The sequence below is a fragment of the Camellia sinensis genome, chromosome 4, assembly GCF_055761805.1.
Source record: "Camellia sinensis isolate YWXY chromosome 4, ASM5576180v1, whole genome shotgun sequence".
Taxonomy (NCBI): Eukaryota; Viridiplantae; Streptophyta; class Magnoliopsida; order Ericales; family Theaceae; genus Camellia; species Camellia sinensis.
This window is the reverse complement of record NC_138964.1, coordinates 114,169,853-114,190,891: the sequence shown is the minus strand read 5'-3', so window position 1 is coordinate 114,190,891 and position 21,039 is coordinate 114,169,853. Positions and strand designations below refer to the sequence as shown.

Here is a 21,039-nt window from a genome sequence, read left to right as displayed (position 1 = left end):
AGAATTGCGATTCGTAGCAAGATTTGTGATAGAATCGCGTCTCCGTCGAGATAGAATCGCGGATCTAACTAGATGGGAGCGATGGCGATACAGAAGGGGGGAGAGAGAGAGAGACCAGGCTGCGAAGAAGCAGCAGCTGCTGCTAGGGTTATGCTGCGAAGAAGAAGCATACCAGGCTGCGAAGAAGCATGTGAACTAAGAAGTAGCAACTGCTAGGGTTGGGAATTATAAACATAAGAGTTGGGCTTGGGATTTTTTTTTAGACTCATACAAACATTTGTATGGGCTTGTAAGCAATAAACATAAGAGTTGGGCTTGGGAATTTTTATTGGGCTTTGGGATTGTTTTTGGACCCACACAAACATTTGTTTGTGCGTGTGAGCTGATTTATTTATTGTTTGGGTTACTAGATGATTTGTTTGCATCATAAATAGGAGAGTTGCGCTTGGGATTGTTTTTCTTCTCCTCTCCCTCTTCTTTTATTTTATTTTTGTAAGAAAATAAATAAAACAAATAATTTTTAACAAAAATATTTTAAAATAAATAGATAAAAAAAATAATATAAATATTTTAGAATAAATAAACCAAACCAAACCAAACCAAGCCTTAAGTCCCATCAAATGGGGTCGGTTACATGAATCTTTCTTCTCCATGCGGCCCTATCAAAGGCCATTTCATTAATCAAATTAAGTAGATTCATATCTCTATTTAAAACGCTAGTCAACGTTAATCTAGGCCTACCTCGTTCCCTAACACTTCCACCTACCGTTACAGCATCACATCTCTTCACTACTGCCTCTATTGGTCTCCGTTGAATATGACCAAACCATCTTAAACGATTCTCTCTCAACTTATCTTCTATCGGTGCTACTTCTACCCATTCCTGAATACACTCATTCCTAATCCTGTCTTTTCTAGTCTTATCACACATCCACTTTAGCATTCTCATCTCAGTCACACTCATCTTATCTACATATTGTTTCTTGGTTGCCCAACACTCTGTCCCATACAACATAGCTGGTCTAATAGCCGTTTTATAGAACTTACCTTTTAGTCTAGTGGGTATTCGTTTATTGCACAATATCCCAGACGCACTTCTCCACTTACACCATCCCGCCTTAATCCTATGGGCCACATCTGCATCAATCTCTCCCGCTGTTGTGATAATCGACCCTAAATAACGAAAATGTTCACTCTTAAGCAATTCTTGGTTCTCAATCTTCACTTCTCCTCTGCTTTTATTTTTACTGTTACTAAATTTACACTCCATGTATTTTGTTTTAGTTCTGCTTATCCGGAATCCTTTAGATTCAAGAGTTTTTCTCCAAATCTCTAACTTTGTGTTAACTCCTTCTCTAGTCTCATCCACTAGCACAATATTTTAGAATAAATATCTTATAATAAATGAAAAAAATCTAATAAAAGTATATAATTATAATATTTTAACATATGATTTTTTATAGTACTTTATAAAAAAAAAAAATTATAACATATATTTTCTTTATCATTAGAGGAAAAAAAAAAAAAATCTTACAATATATTTTTATATATTATTTTATTTAATATATATATACAAACGCTCCCTACCAACGCTTCTTGGAATGCCTACGATTCCCCGCTTCCGCTCCCGCTTCGTGCAACTAAGTTTTTAACATCAAAGATCTAGGTCCTCTCAAGTACTTTCTTGGTATTGAGATTGCTCGTTCTCGCCAAGGGATTTCCTTGTCTCAAAGGAAGTATACCTTGGGTCTTCTTCAAGATACCGGTATGATGGGTTGTAAACGTACCTCTGCTCCTATGGATCCTAATTTGAAGCTTACTACTGAAATTGGTGAGATATTGAGTGATCTGGGTATGTATCAGTGTTTAGTGGGTCGATTGATTTATCTGATCAACACTAGACCAACCTTGACATTTACTGTAAGTGTTGTGAGTCAGTTTATGCATGCACCTCGTACAACTCATCTTGATGCAGTTTATCATATCCCGCGTGAAAAATATAAAAAACCCCAAAGATATTGATTTGTGATTATGTTTCAATTTTAAATAACGAATGACAATCCTAATCAAACAATCAAAGAATCAAAGACAAATCGACACAATGATTTAAAGTGGAAAAACCACAATTGGAGTGCCTCCAATTGTGATAAAAAAAATCACGGGCCAAAGCAACAAAACAATCCACTAAGAACATAAAAAGGAATTACACAAGTGTACTCTCAATTACCCAGCGAATCTATGCCTGAATTGAACCGACCCAAATGTGCCTCTTCCACTACTGTCTTCACCTCGGAATTGTCTTGTCCAACGTTGAATCCACAACGCTGATGTCAAATCCACGATGATGAGCCACTCTGGGATTCACCAAAGCTTTAGGCTCAAGTTTCTCGGAATCCACCAAAGAACAATTCTCTCTTTTGTAAACGAAACAATAATACCAACCCTTGATGTTCGACAATCTGGAGTTCGTTGATCAAATGATCACCTTCTATACACTAAGGAAATTCATATAAAATAGTCTGCAATGTAAAACACTTTGTTTTTTAACACTTTGATTTTTCTTTCTCTTAAACTCTGGATCGCTCAAACCCCAAAAACAACGAACAACGCACTTTATAGAAAACAAGATCGCACAGACCACTCGAGTGCACATTTCACCGCTCGAGCGGTATCTATGTACTTAGTCAGCAAAATGGCAAACATGAAAGGATTAAAATCACAAACTCCTCTCTCTAGGCACAATTCGGGTTGGATTCGCATCTAAATACTCATAGCCTCACTGAAATAAAAGATCGAATAAAATTACAATTGAAAGAAGTTTTGTCAAACGGGATTGCCAATAACAAAAACTTAACATTGCGATATTTGAAGACTACTCCTAGTTTAGGGCTATTCTTCTCCGCAGGCTTGCAGCCTGGATTGTCTTGTTTCACTTATGTCGATTATGCTGGCTCCAAAATTGACCGACGCTCTACTTTTGGATTGTGTACCTTCTATGGCAATCATCTTATATCATGGAAGAGTAAGAAACATGTAGTTGTTTCTAGATCTTCCCCTGAGGTCGAATACCGTGCTATGGCACGGGGTACTTGTGAGATATTGTGGGTCAGATCTATTCTTGCAGAATTGGGCTTTAATTGGGCCTTAAGGAGAATACCTCATCTCTGTTGTTCTGTGACAATAAGTCAGCAATTATGTTAGCTTCAGATTCAGTTCTCCATGAGAGGACAAAACATATAGAAGTGGATATTCATTTCAGTGTTATTGAAGGCGCGCCCAAGTGTGCCCCTAGGCCCAATTCTCATCTAGGCCCAAGGTTTGGACCTTGTAGTTTTCCAGGCTTAGGTGACTTCGATAAGGTGCACCTAGTCGTGCGCCTGGGCCCAAGGTTTGTGCCTTGTAGTGTTTCAGGCTAGGCGACTTCAATAGCACTTGACTGGCCCAAGGCTTGTGTCTTGAGGGCTTTTTTTATTGTTGCTTTAATTGGTTTTGTTTAAAATTTGACGATTGATTTAATATGGTGTAACTATAGAAGATCCCTGCTCTTATTACAGATGCCAATACATTAGGCATTCAATCCCAAATCAATGATAAAAGAAAAATTAGTCTAATTCCTAATCTCCAAAAAACATTAAATGTTTAACATTTCATTGTGTTTATGTTGAATCCTAAATTGTTTACTTATATTAAATTATATATTTTTTTCGGTACAAGGTGCTCCTCAATTCGGTGAAGCCTGCGCCTCGCCTTGCACCTTGAGCCTAGGTCCCAAGAGACCTTGGCGCCTTGGTGCGCCTATCGCCTTTAATAACACTAATTCATTTTATTAGGGAAAATGTTAGGATGAATGTTATAAGTCCATCCTTTGTCTCTTCATTAGAGCAGTTGACTGATATGTTCACCAAATCGGTTGGTCCAACCTTATTACAGTCTTCCATCGTCAAGCTGGGATTAGTGAATATCTTTGAACCAGCTTGAGGGGGGAGTGTTGGAATATGGGAAGGGAATCCCATATATTGTGTGAATCTCATATATTATATGATTACAACAGGATTTTAGGCATATTTTCTTATATTTGTTTTTATTATTATTCTACCTTCCTACATTGTAACCTCCTCAATTCAGTATATATATGTATATATATATACAAGGCTAATCATACATTGTGATTGTGATTAAGCCATTCAATTGTATTCTTCTTCTATGTGATCATACTAGTTTACTGATTTATAGGATTACATTACAAGTGCTACTTTCTCAACATTGTAATTGATGTTTCCTATGCCAATCTTTGGCCACTATGTTATGATGAATTATAGAGGTTTAACACCATGTAAGTAGGTCAAGAGGCTTTGTTTCTTTGACTTTACTGGTTACTGTAACAAACGTGGTGGATATGACTGATGATGATATGGTGAAAAGTGTTAAAATTTATCAATAAACCTACCACCACTACCACCTCACCTACTCCACTAAACCTAACCCACTACACCACTACCACCTCACCTACTCCACTAAACCTAACCCACTACACCTACATCTATATAAGGAACCATTTGTAATAGACAGAAGATATCAATTCATCAATCAATAATACATATATTTTTACATGGTATCAGAGCGAGGTTAAGAACCTGATCATTCTGCTTCATCGGCGGGCGGCAGCCTCGCCTTGGCCGTCCGCCGGACCTCTACACATACCCTGACTCCGCTGTAACTTCATCTTCCTCTCCTCACTATTGAAGAACTCTGCTATTAGCCTTCTTCTTTCTTTCTTCATCACACCGAAGAAATCTGCTTCTTTCTTTAGCTCCACATTGACTTCTATTCGCGCATGCAGAGCTACAAAGAAACGAACAACTACATTAGAGCACTTGATAAGCCTATGTTGACAGTACCGGTTACGAAGAAACCGACCAAGAACGGCCAGTTCCGACTCCATTCTCGCCGGAAGAAAACGGGCCACGGATCAAACTTCCTCATCTCTCTCATGTTCAGCAGCAAACTCATTTGCCCATCCATCTGGTCCATGAGAAAGCTTCTCATGCACGAACTGGTCAGCCCACGCATGACCTCCATCATGCTGCTGTTGATATTCACAGAGCAAAGTTTCGCTGATTGCGATAATGGCGGTGGTTGTAACTATCGTCTCTCTCATAGAAGGATCTCTCGCAGCCGAAGCTCCGGCGCCGAGCCCTGTCGCCGCCGCGGGCGCGGTCTCTCCTTCGCTCGCCGTCGGTTGCATCGTCACCTTCGCGGATGGAACTTGATATTCAGAAGTTCTTACATAATTCTGAGCAGCATCAGTTTGAGTTCCAGCATTTCCCTACTTCCTACCTTCGTCTTGCAGCACACCGTGTTGCTCAACACTATGGTCTGCAGACTATGGTTCAGGATAATGTCTTGGATGGTCTTGGTACTAGAATTGTGGTTAAAAAATTGGCAGAAAGCAGACCTATGCACATGGCCACACACTTTCCACACACTCCTGTTCCCACTCAACTTTCTTTTCTTTTTTTTTATGTTTTTTTATTTCTTTTCTTCCATCTTTTGAAAAGCAAAAGAGACACAACCTGATTTGCACTTTATTTTTTTTTTATTTCTTTTCTTCCATCTTTTGAAAAGCAAAAGAGACATAACCTGATTTGCACCTCAATATTCTTACTTTTCCTCGTGGGCTTGTTCCCACCACACTATTATACTATATTCTATTATTATTATTATTATTTACACCAAAAAAAAAAAAAAAAAAAAATTGCAGGTTTTCACAAAACCGTGGGTCACGAAACCTTGTTTTCATTATTCTTTCTTTGCACACACACACAAAAAAAAAAAACCCACAAACCGCAGAAGAAGAAGAACTGCACACCACACTCATTTTATTCATGTTGGGGCTCACCCTGATCACCATTTTACACAAAAAAAAAAAAAAAAACACAACACCCACACCCACAGTGGGATTTTTCTTCTCTACTCTGCTGCAGGTCTCTTCTTCTTGCCTCCGTCCTGGACGGCCCTTGCCGTTGTTGCCTCCGTGTTTCCCACTCCACTGGGCTTGATCACTCCACCCTGCTCCTCCACTGCAGCATATGGCGGACCTCCAAATCGGAACATAACGGTGGCCTTCCGCTTCAGCTCTTTATTTTCTGCTTTCAGCACACTTATCTCTGCTCGCGCATCCTTATACATGCGTTGGAGCAGAGCCAGTTGGGCGTTTAAATGTTGCACCTCATTTGTCCTACTCTGCAGCCGGTTCGACAAGTTTGTGACCGCCGTCATGGTTTCCACACATGACTTCAAAGTATACTGATTAGCCTCCACATCCGACTGCACTGCCATTCTTTGCTCCACAGACCGCATCGGAAAGTTCAACGGAGCAAACTCCGGGGCGCTTGGTTGAGGTTCCAGTGCCACCGCACCAGTTCTCTCTCTTGTTGACTCGTTGAGGTCGGGAAAGAGGGTGAGCAGTCCACGGGCAGACGAGGACGAGGCCATTTTCTGGGAAACAGCGTGTTACAGACTATCTCTCTCAGCAAAACGCACTATCTCTCTCAGCAAAACGAAGAGTTTTTTTCAGAAGTTTTTTCCCAGGTTTTTTTGTCTTCGCTTCTGCCTCAAGCACAGCCTCCGCATTGGTTTATATCGACACTGACGACGCGGCCGACACGCCACTCTGTCGTTCACGTGCCTCGCCGCGTCTCCGGCTCACCTTTTGATGGCTCGACGCTTTCTGTCGGGCACGCCTTTTGATGAAGTGGGCGCGCCTTTTGAGGGCGCGACTTTTGAAGGCTCACTATATATATCCATATATATATATATTTGGGCAGCTTATATACACCATCATACAGTGTATTTTTTACAAGGGTCCGACAAGACTCTGTAAACTGTCCCGACATTGATTCCGGTTAGCTCCTTCAGGGGTCCGACAAGACTCTGTAAACTGTCCCGACATTGATTCCGGTTAGCTCCTTCAAGGGTCCGACAAGACTCAGTAAACTGTCCCGACATTGATTCCGGTTAGTTTCTACAAGGGTCCAGCAAGACTCCGTAAACTGTCACAACAACTGGCACAACAGTGTCTGTTACAACGGTCCGACATGACCCCGTAAACTGTCTTCTACATCGGTCCGACATGACCCCATAAACTGTCTTTTACATCGGTCTGACACGACCACACAGTGTCTGCTACAACGGTCCGACATGACCCCATAAACTGTCTTCTACATCGGTCTAACACCGCCATCCAGTGTCCTCTACACCGTTATGACAACACCATACAGTGTCCTCTACATGGTTATGACACCCCCATACAGTGTCTTCTACAACGTTATGACACCACCATCCAGTGTCTTCACCAATGGTCTGACACGACCATACAGTGTCTCTTATCCTCTTTTATTTTTATGTATTTTCTTGTTTTGTTCCTCTCTCCAAACTCAAGTTTGTTAGTTTCTATCCTACTTGAGTTTGCGGGGGGCTGTTAAAATTTATCAATAAACCTACCACCACTACCACCTCACCTACTCCACTAAACCTAACCCACTACACCACTACCACCTCACCTACTCCACTAAACCTAACCCACTACACCACTACCACCTCACCTACTCCACTAAACCTAACCCACTACACCTACATCTATATAAGGAACCATTTGTAATAGACAGAAGATATCAATTCATCAATCAATAATACATATATTTTTACAAAAAGAATATCGTGACCTTACAGGAATGTTTTAATTGTTCTTGAAACTTTTTTTTTTTTTGGGTAGTTAGTACTATTTTAACTCATATTTGACCAAGAGTGACACTTTTGTGATGAATACAGCAGAGAAAGTTGGCGTTTGTGGGAAGTTGATGTCTACCAATCCGGATGTAAGAGACATTGATTCTGATCACAAGGATCCTCAGTTGTGCAGCCTCTATGCCCCTGATATCTATAGCAATTTACGTGATGTGGAGGTTTGTGTTGTAGATATTTTTCTTTGGTTTGTGTAAAAGTTCTTTAAGCATATATTGATATTGTTTTGATGTTTAATAGTAACGATTCGATTTCATGAACTTGAAGGGTTGGCCATTCTCCCGAAAGAATAGAAATGGAGGAAAAAATATGACTAAGAAAAAGAATAACTACCTTGAACCATACGTGAGCAATTTACTAGCAAGCATGCAGAATATGCCTCGTAGAGTTCAGCTTGGTCTCATCCCCATTCCAACTCAATCTCTTGAAATTACGGTCTAGGAGATGACTTAGAATTTAGCTTCCAAGCCAACTCCCTGGAAATTTCTTTTGGTCCATAAAATATTTGGGAATGCCTTTTATTTTATTTATTTTTATCATCCTATCAGATAGATAGTAAGAAGGTAATATAATAGACTTCCTATTGGATCTATAGCTACAATTGACCGTAAGGGTTTACCTTTTATAAATGAAACATTGCGTATTGGAAAATGAAGCAGAATAAAGGCACAGGAATTCTGCAGTAGGCAAGATTGAACAAGTGATCCATTGTCTGTGGCAGCTTCCTTCACAAGACGCAAAGTCGCCTTGTTGAAGAGTCAACATAGGCTTTCTTAAGCGTATGTCTAGTTTTATCTAGAATTCTACACAATCAACAAGAGGTAAAGCAAAGCAACAAAAAAAAAAATTGAGATTAAGATGGAAAAAGAAAAAGCCACGTGAAGAAGTTGAAAGAAGGATGCAGAAATGTGGCAGCCGATATTAGCAAAGTCCATTAGTTGTATTGTGCCCCTCAACAAGTTCTCTCAAAGTATAAATATCCAAGGAAGAGCTTTGGTGGGGTGTGGTTAAGAGAGCCACCAAAGAGGGTGTGGTAAGAAAGCCATCAACCCAAGTGTGGTCTAGTGTCTAGATTTTTGTGAGTGGTCTTCTTATGTAGCTCTCAAGTGAGTGCTTGTGTGTGTAACTAAAATAATGTATATCATATGTGGTAAAGAGATTCTTTTGTTTTGTGAAATGTGCAACAAGTATTGGTCACATCATTGCCTTGTAACAAGTTCTGTGTACTTGTTAAGTATTGATAGTTGTGTGTGAGTGCTTTGTTGATGATATAAAATTAGAGTCTCTTGTATAATATTTTGGGCTCATTCACGTAATAGATTCAGCATGCTTTTAACTCAACCGGTCAACTTTAAAAGTTATATCAATGAAAGTGAGACACACTGTGGTTTGAAGCTTTTGCTGAAATCAGAAAATTTTCTTAAATAGGAAATAAAAGCCTCAACAGGAAGCAACTCTTGAAAGAAAAACCAGACTGGTGATTCAATTTATTCATTTGACACTTCATCTATAGTCTCCCTTTCTAAAACTGAATGTCTGTTCAGATTTGCACAGCTAATTTTTGGATTTAGTTGCACAAAAAAGAGTAGCTTTTAACTGTGTGACCAAAAGGTATGTGCCAATTTAATTTTGTTGTTGGAAGAGATTTATGCCTCTGTAGGTGCATAAAAATTTTCAAAATACCTTTTGTCTACATACTAAATCAATTTTAATACAGACCAACCTTGACTCTAGTTTTCCTGTCAAGTCTGTAACTTCGAGGTGTTTTCATTCCGTTTCTTTGTCTTTCTACCAGATGCTCTACAATGAATCGTGTTCTAATTTTTGTTCTCCAGTTTATTCGAAGGCCATGTTCTAATTTTATGGAAACAGTGCAGCGTGATATCACTCAGAGCATGCGGGGTATTTTAGTTGACTGGCTTGTGGAGGTTAGTGCAGTTTTGACCCTCTTACTAAATTTAGCAGTCTAATTAATACATTTTTTTTTTCTGCTAGAAAGTTTACGTAGTATTTGTGAAGCTAATTGGTAATGACTTCTGTGCCTTAGAGATGAATGCGATTAGTATTTTTACTCATAATAATTTGGAGGGGATTCCCTCTATTTGGTGTTTATTCCCTAGAGTTACCTGTCATTTCCTTCTTTCAGCAACCCGTGTGCTTTATTTTTTATTTTTCTGTGAAAACATGTAGAGGCAATCAGATGCACATGTTCTTTTTTCACCAACAACTAACTTCTAACCCCTACGGATGTATAAAATGTGGCAAAAAAAAAAAAAAACCCTTTAAAACCACTGTTTATGAGCTTCTAATATTCATAAACCTCAAAATGCTTGATTATTTAATTATTGAGAATGTATTAGCATTTATATAAGTTCTAGTTTTTGTTTTGAAACATTTTCATAAGTTTTCAATTTTTTCTTCTTCTCATGTCCCTTGTGCTTTTGAAATGTATCCAAAACGTTTCCGTTTCTAGGGTAACTGAACAATGTACCAAAGCGTTATGAGTTTTTATAGGTAAATTGTGGCTTTCAGAAGAGAAAAATATTTAATTAATTAGTTTAGCCGACCCCATTTGATGGGACTTAAGGCTTGGTTTTGGTTTGATTTAGTTTATCTTGGTTTCAGGTATCTGAGGAATTCAAGTTGGTGCCAGACACACTGTACCTCACTGTGCATCTTATTGACCTGTTTCTCTCTCAAAACTACATCGAAAGGCAAAGACTAAAACTACTTGGCATCACCTGCATGTTAATTGCCTCGTAAGTTTGCTTTAGTGGAGTTTATTTTATGCTTCTTTTCAAACCTTTTAGATTACAATGTTAAGCAGAATGTATGAGTTATGGACAATATTGCAGTCAAGGTTGTTGATCACATCTAAAACAACTGTGAGCTGTCACTGTTTACTTTGTTAACAAGAATAATCAAAATTAATTTTTATTTGACCTGGTTACAATTGAAATCTTAAAGATCAGGATAATTGTGTTTTGTTCTTATGTAATTAATGGTAAACAGAGATACTGTGCTATGTACATATATGATCTTATGGGTACAAATTTATAGTTCTTGTATGCATTATATTGTTGGAAACTTGGAACATGAATTTAATCTTGATTATAGTGATACTAAAAACTTGGCTATATTGTCTGATTTATTAATGTTTTCTTGATGTGATCTTCAATGTGGTTTTCCACTTTATGGCCTGAAGGAAGTATGAAGAGATTCATGCACCGCGTGTGGAAGAATTCTGCTTTATCACCGACAACACTTGCCCTAGAGGAGAGGTATGTCCCCAGTACTTTTTTTTTGGGGCCAATTTGGATACATAAATTCATATAAACAACAAAGATATGTGAAAATGTCTATTATGAAAGTTAGGAATATTTTGCATCCGTGTTACTTGAATGTAATTTTACTTTTAATTATAATATGGTAATACTTCATATTTAATTAGACAGTGTCATATAAAGCTCAGCCCAAACTTAATTGATGCTTGTTTTTGATTAGTTTTATTTCTTCTCACAGGATACTGGGAATTTATCCATAATTTGACAATGTTCAGTGCCTTAATTCGCTTTCATACAAAACTTCTGGAGCACCGCATTGTGCTGAAAAAAATTCGCAATGTTCAATGCCTTAATTCTCTTCTTCTATAACAATGGAAAGAAGAAAAAATAATAGAAAAATATAATTAAAAAAATATTTTTTGGCTACAAATGAGATTTCAGTTTGGTGCCTGATATTAAGGAATTAAGCTGTTCTTTGGCGTGTATGCATTTGAAATAAGTACTTCTTGAATGTAGTAAGGAGTCCAGAGCGAATGTGATGAGAAGGCCTCAAAAAACACCCAACTTGTGAATGCTAAATAAAAATATATAAATACGTAGCTATGTTTCAAGTGTACAAACTACATAGTATGTGTCAAAAAACATAACGGCAATGAATAAAAGGATACTTGAACAATGCATTCATTGGCACATGAAATGAGAAAATTGCGATTTGATGCCATAGTTGAATTCTTCTGTATAGTGTCAAGGTGCTCTGTCCTAGTTGAGGTCATAGATCTAAAATTTTCTAGGGTCCATAATGTCACGTCCTGCTAGATTACCTAGACAGAATTGCCTACCAAGAGAAAGTCTCAAGGAAGGAAGGCTAATGGAATATTTCGAAAGCTCCTAGAAGACTAGAGAAAATGTGGAAATATGGTACATAACTCTATAATGTACATGGAAGGATCTATAATAGTTCTAGAGCATTTAAGTGAGATTGGAGAAATGGAAGCAATAAAAGCTTCTAGAACCTCCTTGAGAAATGGGGGTGGTAAAGGACCTTTGTACGTACTTCTAGAATGAGGTAGATATTTGTATAGATATTTTTAGGGAGAATACTAGAACCCTCTTGTAGGATAAGGAAAGTTTCCATGAGAAGCTTCTCCATAGCTTCTCTCTTGTATGTTCTGGAGTATTCTAGAGAAGGCTAAGATACCTATAGATAAGAGAGGAGTTCATTTGCTCCCAAACAATCCAAGAGTTGTACAAATTGTTTTAAGATGAATACAAAGGCATTCTGTCAAACTTTCTTTGTCTTTTTACTTTTCTTTCTTGCAAACTTGTGAGTTAGGCTGACTCAGTATCATCAAGTAAGACTTGTGATTGTCTAAGTGCAACACGGATAGTTTGGAAATAATCAAGGCTGTGACAGCAAGTCTAAAACTTTTTAAGATCCTTGGAATGTGAACTTTTGGTTACTAATTTTTTTTTTTTGAAAATCAACAACAAAATTTATTAAAGAAGAAAGTGTGGAGGACAAGAAGTCCTCATACAGTGAGAAAGTGACTAATCAAAATAAAAACAACCATCAAAAAGTAAGAGAAAACAAAAAAATCCAATCACTAGGGGTTGCAAACAACAGTCCAATCCCTAGAAATCAAGAAAAGTGGAACTCCCTTAAAAGGAGGAGACACAAAAGCCCAAAATGAAGCCACAAACTCAGCCCTATCTGACAAAGAAGAATCTGCAGCAGCCTCCTTTCCATCAAAGATCCGTGAATTTCTCTCTAGCCAAATAATCTAGAAAATAGCACAAACAATACAAGACCACAATTTTGTTCACTGAAGTTCAGACTAGGCCTTCGGATACATAGAGCAGGAACCTTAAAAGTTTTGGTTAGGCTAGTGTAACTCAGAAAATTCAGATTCGATTTGCTATGATATAATAGGGGAATTGTATTAGATGCAAGATCCATCAAAATTTTGTATATAGAGGGTTGAATTCAAATTAAACTATCATGCTATTTCTGATTTAAAAAACCACTGATCTGGATGGAATTCCGTACACAGCTACTATGCTTATAGTTGGATCATTTTGGCCATCAAGTGTGTTTTAAAGGAGAGAAATTGTGTTTCTTCACCCGCCAAATTTATGCATAAAATGATTAAACGCAATATATAAGTTTCTATGCTTGCATCCATGTATGTGTTACTTGTCTGTTTGTTAAACACTTAGGGGTGTCTACTATTATAATAAATATGTAAGATAAAAAATGCTTAGATGTGGGAGGGAGAGCACTTGCTTTTTGGTTTGTCCCTTGAACAATCTGCTTGAATACAACTGGAAAGCAGACTACTGTATTGAGTGGGTGTATTTTTTTTTTTTGTGGATAACCTAGTTGTATTATTCATATTTATTTCTTTTCCCTAAATAATTCTGGTCGAATATTGGATGGTTCAAATCTCTTATCAAGGTGAACTGGCAGGTACTAACAATGGAGAGTCAAGTCTTGAACTATTTGGGATTTCAACTTGCTGCACCCACTGCAAAATCTTTTTTGAGGTACTTGAGCTCATCTAGTTTCTAGCATCTTCTTGATGTGTAGTTTAACTAATGCTATGTTTGATTCATTGGAATGTGCTAGAATTGAATGATCATTCTATCAGATTGTCCATTTTCACGTTTTGGTTCACTAAAAAAGCTATGAAAAATGCATGTAAATGGGATCATTATTTATCATTATAAAGGAATGATCATTCCCTAAGGAGTCTAAGGAATGACCATTCCATTCGAATCCACTTTCATTTTAGTGAACAAAACACTACGGTAGGCTTTTGATGCATTTTCTTGTGCATATTCTACTGTTTGCAGGAGATTTTTGAGAGCAGCACAAGCAATCTACAAGGTAAGATAGTTTTATGAAATATTAAGAGTTTAAACTTTATACTATAACTTTTGTTAAGTGTTATATTAATACTTTGTTTTCACAAATCCTTGAATTTGCAGACCCCTAGTCTTGAATTGGAATTCTTGGCAAATTATCTAGCAGAATTGACATTAGTTGACTATGAGTTCTTGAAGTTCCTTCCTTCCATAATTGCTGCATCGGCTGTATTCCTTGCCAGATGGACATTAGATCAGTCAGGCCACCCATGGGTTTGCATTCCTTTCTGTTAAAATTGAAGTATTATTTATTGATGTATGTTGATTCATTTCTGTCTATTACAAATGGTTCCTTATATAGATGTAGGTGTAGTGGATGGTGTGTAGTGGATGGTGATAGTGGTGTAGTGGGTTAGGTTTAGTGGAGTAGGTGAGGTGGTAGTGGTGGTAGGTGATGGTAAATTCTAACAGCCCCCCGCAAACTCAAGGAGGATAGAAACTAACCAACTTGAGTTTGGAGAGAGTAACAAAATAAGAAAATACATAAAAATAAAAGAGGATAGGAGACACGGTATGGTCGTGTCAGACCATTGGTGAAGACACTGGATGGTGGTGTCATAACGTTGTAGAGGACACTGTATGGTGGTGTCAGACCGATGTAGAAGACAGTTTATGGGGTCATGTCGGACCGTTGTAGAAGACAGTTTATGGGGTCTTGCTGGACCCTTGTAGAAACTAACCGAAATCAATGTCGGGACAGTTTACAGAGTCTTGTCGGACCCTTAAAGGAGCTAACCGGAATCAATGTCGGGACAGTTTACAGAGTCTTGTCGGACCCATAAAGGAGCTAACCGGAATCAATGTCGGGACAGTTTACAGAGTCTTGTCGGATCCATGAAGGAGCTAACCGGAATCAATGTCGGGACAGTTTACAGAGTCTTGTCGGACCCTTAAAAAGTCGCACCCTCAAAAGGTGTGCCCAATTCATAAAAAGGCGTGCCATCAAAAGGCGTGCCATCAAAAGACGTGCCATCAAAAGGCGCGCCCAAGTTGTCGGCGAGCACCGAGAGGCGCATGATGCGCGTGTCTGCCTCTTCGTCAGGGTCTTTATAAACTGAGGCTGAGGCTTGGAAGCAGAGACAAAAAAACCTGCTAGAAAAACTCTGAAAAACTCTTCGTTTTCTGAGAGAGATTCCTGAGAGAGACACTCTGTTGCGAGAGATATTCTGTAACACTCTGAAAAACTCTTCGTTTTCTGAGAGAGATTCCTGAGAGAGTCTGTAACACTCTGTTGCGAGAGATATTCTGTAACACTCTGTTGCCCAGAAAATGGCTTCATCTTCCCGTGGTCTGCTCACTCTCTTTCCAGACCTTAACGAGTCCACAAGAGAAATAACTGGTGCGGTGGCCAGTGAACCTCAACCAAACACCTCTGTGTTTACTCCGTTGAACTTTCCGATGCGGTCGGTGGAGCAAAAAATGGCGGTGCAAACTGATATTGAGGCCAATCAGTATACTCTGAAGTCATGCGTGGAAACCATGACTGCGGTGACAAACTTGTCGAACCGGCTGCAGAGTAGGGCAAATGAGGTGCAGCAGTTAAACTCCCAGCTGGCTCTGCTCCAACGCATGTATAAGGATGCGCGAGCAGAGATAAGTGTGCTAAAGGCGGAAAACAGGGAGTTGAAGCGGAAGGCCACCGTGATGTTCCGATTTGGAGGGCCGCCATATGCTGTAGTGGAGGAGCAGGGTGGAGTGATCGTGCCCAGTGGAATGGGAAACACGGAGGCAACACCGTCAAGGGCCGCCCAGGACGGAGGCAAGAAGAAGAGACCGGCTGCAGAGTAAAGAAGAAAAATCCCACCTGTGAATGTGGGTGTTTGTTTGTATGTTTTTTTTTTTTTGGGTGTAAAATTGTGATCGGGATTGATCCCTGAGATGAATAAAATATGGTTTGGTGTGCAAAGCTATATGGTATGAATGCAATTGGAAAAAGATTAAAAATAATGTGAAAGAAAAATAAAGAAAGAAATAATAGGAAGAAAGTGGAAATCAAAACGGCAATGGTGGTTTTTTTTTTTTTTGGTTTAATAATAATAATAAGAATAATAATATATGTATAGATAGAAAAGAAAAGAAAAGAGAAAAAAGAAAAGAAATTGAATTCAATGTATATATATGTATATGTTTACATATTAAAATATAGATAGAATATATGATGATGAGATTTTGGGTGGAACAAATGATAAATTATTTTAAGAGATAGTGGGTGATAAGAAAAAGATGGAATGAATAGAAGGTGTTTTTTTTTTTTTTTTTTTTTTTTTTTTTTTTTTTAAATAAAAATATATATATATAAAAATAATAATAAAAAAAAAAGTGTGAAAGAACAGCGGTGGAACCAGCACATGGGTTTGGTTGTACGGTGCATTATTGTAATATATATATATATATATTAAAAAAAGTAAAGTGTGAAAGAAGGTGGGTGGTGGATGCTTTGAGATAATATTTTATAGTGGCTTGCCCAACTTTTTATCTTTTATTCCACGTCACACATTGAAACTGAAAGGAAATTTGCTTGGAAGCCAAATCAGAATAGATCTTGGAATCGAAGTTGGAAGCAGAGGAGATGAGTCGCTTGGCAGCCTGAATTGCCATAATGAGATCAGACAAGAAACTCGAATTTGATGAAGACGAAGCAGCAGGAACATCCAAAGGCCTCAAATCGGTCTTGAAGTCCCTAATTTCTTCAAGCAAATGAGCCAAAAGAGAGACCCTCCGAGCCAGATCTGTACAGTCCCTCTTGAAGGCACCCCCAAACCCGGCAGCAGACAACCGGAGCACGTCGCGAACAAGGCGGAGAGGCGCCTGAGTAGGGTCTCCGGCGACGGTGCCGTCTCCGCCGGCCATGAGTGGTGGTGGGAGTATGAACGTAGGCCGTGAAGGCGCTGAGAGAGCAAAATGGTGAAGTTGGCAAGCTGTATGGGCGACGGCACGAGCCAGCAACAGCTCGGGTCGCGGTGCTGGCGTGTCCGGAGCAAATGTAACCAGCGAACAAAGGCGCGTTGAAGGTCAATAGTGCAGGTCGTGGCGACTGTCACGGTACCGGGGGTTGCTGCAACAGGCGACTGTGGAAGCAAGATTAAGCTCTGGTGAGTTCGGAGCTTTGATAAATTGATGCTAGATTGGAGTGAAATACTGAGGGTGATGAGAGGTCCGGCGGGCGGCCAAGGCGAGACTGCCGCCCGCCGGTGAAGCGAAAATACTAAGTTCTCAACCTTGCTCTGATACCATGTTAAAATTGAAGTATTATTTATTGATGTATGTTGATTCATTTCTGTCTATTACAAATGGTTCCTTATATAGATGTAGGTGTAGTGGATGGTGATAGTGGTGTAGTGGGTTAGGTTTAGTGGAGTAGGTGAGGTGGTAGTGGTGTAGTGGGTTAGGTTTAGTGGAGTAGGTGAGGTGGTAGTGGTGGTAGGTGATGGTAAATTCTAACACTTTCTTTTGTTTTCTTTGCGTACACTCCGATTCTTGGTACTGGAGGTTTGACTTTGTTTTTGATTTCTTGGCAGAATGCAACACTGGAACACTATACAAGTTACAAGGCGTCAGATCTGAAAACCACGGTTCTTGAATTACAAGGTTTACAATTGAATGCCAATGGTTGCCCTCTTAATGCTATACGTGCGAAGTACAGGCAAGATAAGGTAAGAAATAATGTAGAATGGAGTAGAAGATAATCATGTTCGATTTTATTAGCATTTCATCTTATCTTGCACTCAGCTTGTGTTTGGATGGAGTTATTTGATAGGAAATGATAAGAAATGATGAGAAATAGAACTCATGTTTGGTTTACAAATTATGTAAGAGAAAGGATGAGAAATGGAGAGAAAGATAAGTATCTTATTATGCCACTTTTATTTCTTAACAAACATGGTGAGAAATCATCTGATTGGTTGTATATTTTTTTATAATATCAAGATTACCGTTCAAAATACAAAGGAAGAAAAATAAATCTCACCCATATCCTTATTTCACATGTTTTCTTTCTTACTCATCTAAATTTTCTTTTCTTAATTAGATGAGAAACCGCAATAATTTCTTTTCTTTTATCAGCCCATGATCCTGACGGAGTAGCTTGGAAGACTCATCTAAGTAGTTTTGCCATCTATGTCATATCAAATTGAACAATTGACATTGTTTGTTTTGGTGTCTTATACTATATTTCTAACAAGGTTGTTTTTGTGATAGCAGTTCAAATCCGTATCAGCTTTGTCTTCCCCGGAACTTCTCCAAACACTGTTCTAATGGAGTACTAACATATCACAGTCACTTTTACCTTACCAGATGGGAGTTTCCTCCAGATTTTGGCCGCTCTTCCTTGAGGTTGTAGCTCTTGTCTAATCTTAATCTATTTTTTGTTCCTTTCTCATTTGCTTCTCCATTTATATTCGTTTTCGACTTGGTTTCTTATCTTCCTTTTAAATATCTGTTCATAATTTTATTTTTTTTCAACTTCTGTTAGGGTTTGGTTCTTCCAAACCTGGCTTTTGTAAGTTGAATCCAAGATCTAGGCATGTTTAAAGCCAGTAAATGTTAAAATCTGTCTTTGTTTGCAAACTAGCAAGTCACCTGACATAGATAAAATTGATTGATAGGTTGTATGTTAGCAAGAAGGTGAATAAATTGATTGATAGGTTGTATGTTAGCAAGAAGGTGAATGTAATTAAGGCCAAGTTTGGGAAGTCTCAAAAAAGTTAAAAAGTCAAAAAATTACTCAAAAAATTAAAAAGTTATCACTATTCACCAAAAGTCAACAATTACGGCTGCACAACTCTCAATATTAATTTTCTCATACACATTAATTTATAAAAAATTTTAATACACATTTTTTCATAAAAAGTTAAAAAGTTAACCCAAACATTCATATTTTCAACCTCAATTTTTTAGTCTAAAAAGACAAAAAGTACACTTATTTAGAACATTCCAAACAATCCCTAACTGTATTAACTTTTGTTGCTAATGCATCCACTTTAATGTATTGTTTGATCTATTTGTCTACTCTGTTTTTCTTTACTTTAGATACTTTATTTTCACGCTTCATTTGTTCATGGAAAACTATTTTTTTAGAAAATGTTTTTCGGAGAAAATATTTTTCTAAGTTTAGTGGTGGTGGTAGTGAGACAAAGATGGAGGTGATAGTGATGTGATGGTGGGGGTAAGAGTGGCGGTAGTAGTGTGACAACATTGTTAAGAGTTCAGTTCGGAATGTTTTGATCTTTTAAGAGTAAAAAATATTTTTTGTCCAAATTAATTTATTTTATGTTATTTTGGAAAACAATTTCTGTTGATTTTCGTTTTTTATTGTATTAAACATTAGAAAATGCAAAAAGTATTTTCAAAAAATGTTTTATGTCAAAACAAATGGAGCAAGCGCGTGGTAGAAGTACAATCGTTCTAATGTAAGAATTTGGTGAAAAAACCTATTGGGATATCAAATTTAGATAAAAAGTATGGGACCATTCTACAATTTTAGTGTTTATTTATTTATTTGTTGAAATCGCATATTGAATATATAACTTTAATTTGAGTTCATGTTTTAAAAAACATAAATTAATAAATTTAGAACATAAATTAAAATTGCTTGAATCCAAGAAATAAGTTTTTAAGCAACATGGGATGAAAGAATTCAACCTCAAGTCCTTTCACACATGAATCTTTCACGTATTTGAAATAAATATGTGAAAGTGAAAAACTTATTAATCCATGTATCCTTGTCACCTAGAGACAAAATTAGGAGAAGAATACTTTTGTGAATTAAATTGTTTCAACATTTATATATATATATATATATATATATATATTATTTGGGAAATGCTCTGAATCGTATGCAATCTTATTACAAAATTACATAGTTTTCACAAATTTACATAGGTGATCTTATAAAAATGTATAAGTTGAACACAAATTTGTATAATCATGTAAATTTTCACAAACTTATGTAATCTCAAAAAAATATGTAAGTTGAACACAAATTCAGGTAAATTCGTGAAAACTTAATCTTATGGTAGAGGTACATATGATGTACATTACACACTGGAGAATTTTTCATATTATTTTATATGATCCCTCGGTATAAAAAATATCTCATTCTTCTACTATCATTTCACATTCACTTTTTATTTTGCACTAAAATAGCTTCTTCATCCAATTAGAAGTTGCTTCCACAGTGTTCAATTATTTATTTATTTATTTTTTTGTGTGTGTGTGTGTGTATATACTAGAGTGTGAGCCTCCTCGATGGGTGCATTTAAAATATAAATTTTAATAATTAATTTTGAATTTATAACAAATTTTGTATGTCGTTTAAGTGATGAAAGTGTTTTTTAATAAGTTAAGTAAATGATCTTAGATTCAAGTCTTGCTTTTAACTACTATTTTTTGTTTTTTTATTTCTTTTGGATGGAGAAAACCAAGTGACGGGCTCACTTTTAATAATAGTATAGATATAACTTACATATCATACTGTGGAGAAATTCTTTGGTATATACTATATGCATTTTTAGTTACGATAGTTATGTATTTGGTTATGACCTATTGTGTTGTTAGTTATGACATTATTTTGGTTATGATTTAAAAATTGTTTGATTATATCTCATGTAATGCTTAGTTATAACACAATTTTATTTTATTTTTTTATTTTTTTTATTTTTTAATTCCCATAGATTGAGGAGAAAATTGTTGAAAAGGCCAACCTAAGGAGGGTATAAACTATTAAGTCCAGTGAATATTTTTTGTTGGTGAAAAATTCACAATTTGTGAAATAGTTTGGTAAGAAATCCTTTTATTTGTTTTACAGGATATTTTGTTTTTAATTTTACCCTTTAATTTATTTGTTGACTTTTTTGACTATTTATTTAATTTTTTGACTATCTATTTAAATTTACATCTATTTGTTTTAAATTTTTGACTATCTGTTCAATTTTTTCCTCTTACCTGTTCAAATTTTAATATATGTTAATTTTTTTTTTCTATTTGTTGAAATTATTTTAATATATATGTTTTAATTTTTTTGTTTGTG

General features: G+C 37.0%; 1 protein-coding gene across 9 annotated transcripts in view; it reads left to right on the top strand.

Moving 5' to 3' along the window:
• The window catches only part of LOC114308370 (cyclin-A2-4), a 35,084-nt gene extending 16,506 nt beyond the window's left edge, over positions 1-18,578 (top strand). For 3 of the 9 annotated variants that reach the window (XM_082866009.1, XM_082866010.1, XM_082866012.1), the window contains exons 4-12: positions 7,834-7,964; positions 9,639-9,731; positions 10,429-10,562; positions 11,009-11,084; positions 13,555-13,631; positions 13,941-13,974; positions 14,076-14,225; positions 17,531-17,665; positions 18,213-18,578. In XM_082866009.1, the coding sequence (XP_082722135.1) occupies positions 7,834-7,964; positions 9,639-9,731; positions 10,429-10,562; positions 11,009-11,084; positions 13,555-13,631; positions 13,941-13,974; positions 14,076-14,225; positions 17,531-17,665; positions 18,213-18,266 (884 nt within the window). In that variant the 3' untranslated portion in view covers positions 18,267-18,578. Of the gene's footprint in view, positions 1-7,830; positions 7,965-9,638; positions 9,732-10,428; positions 10,563-11,008; positions 11,085-13,554; positions 13,632-13,940; positions 13,975-14,075; positions 14,226-17,530; positions 17,666-18,212 lie in introns of all 9 variants that reach the window. The other 6 variants (XM_028253945.2, XM_028253953.2, XM_082866011.1 and 3 more) reach the window with 3 other exon arrangements.
• Positions 18,579-21,039: the final 2,461 nt, after the last annotated feature.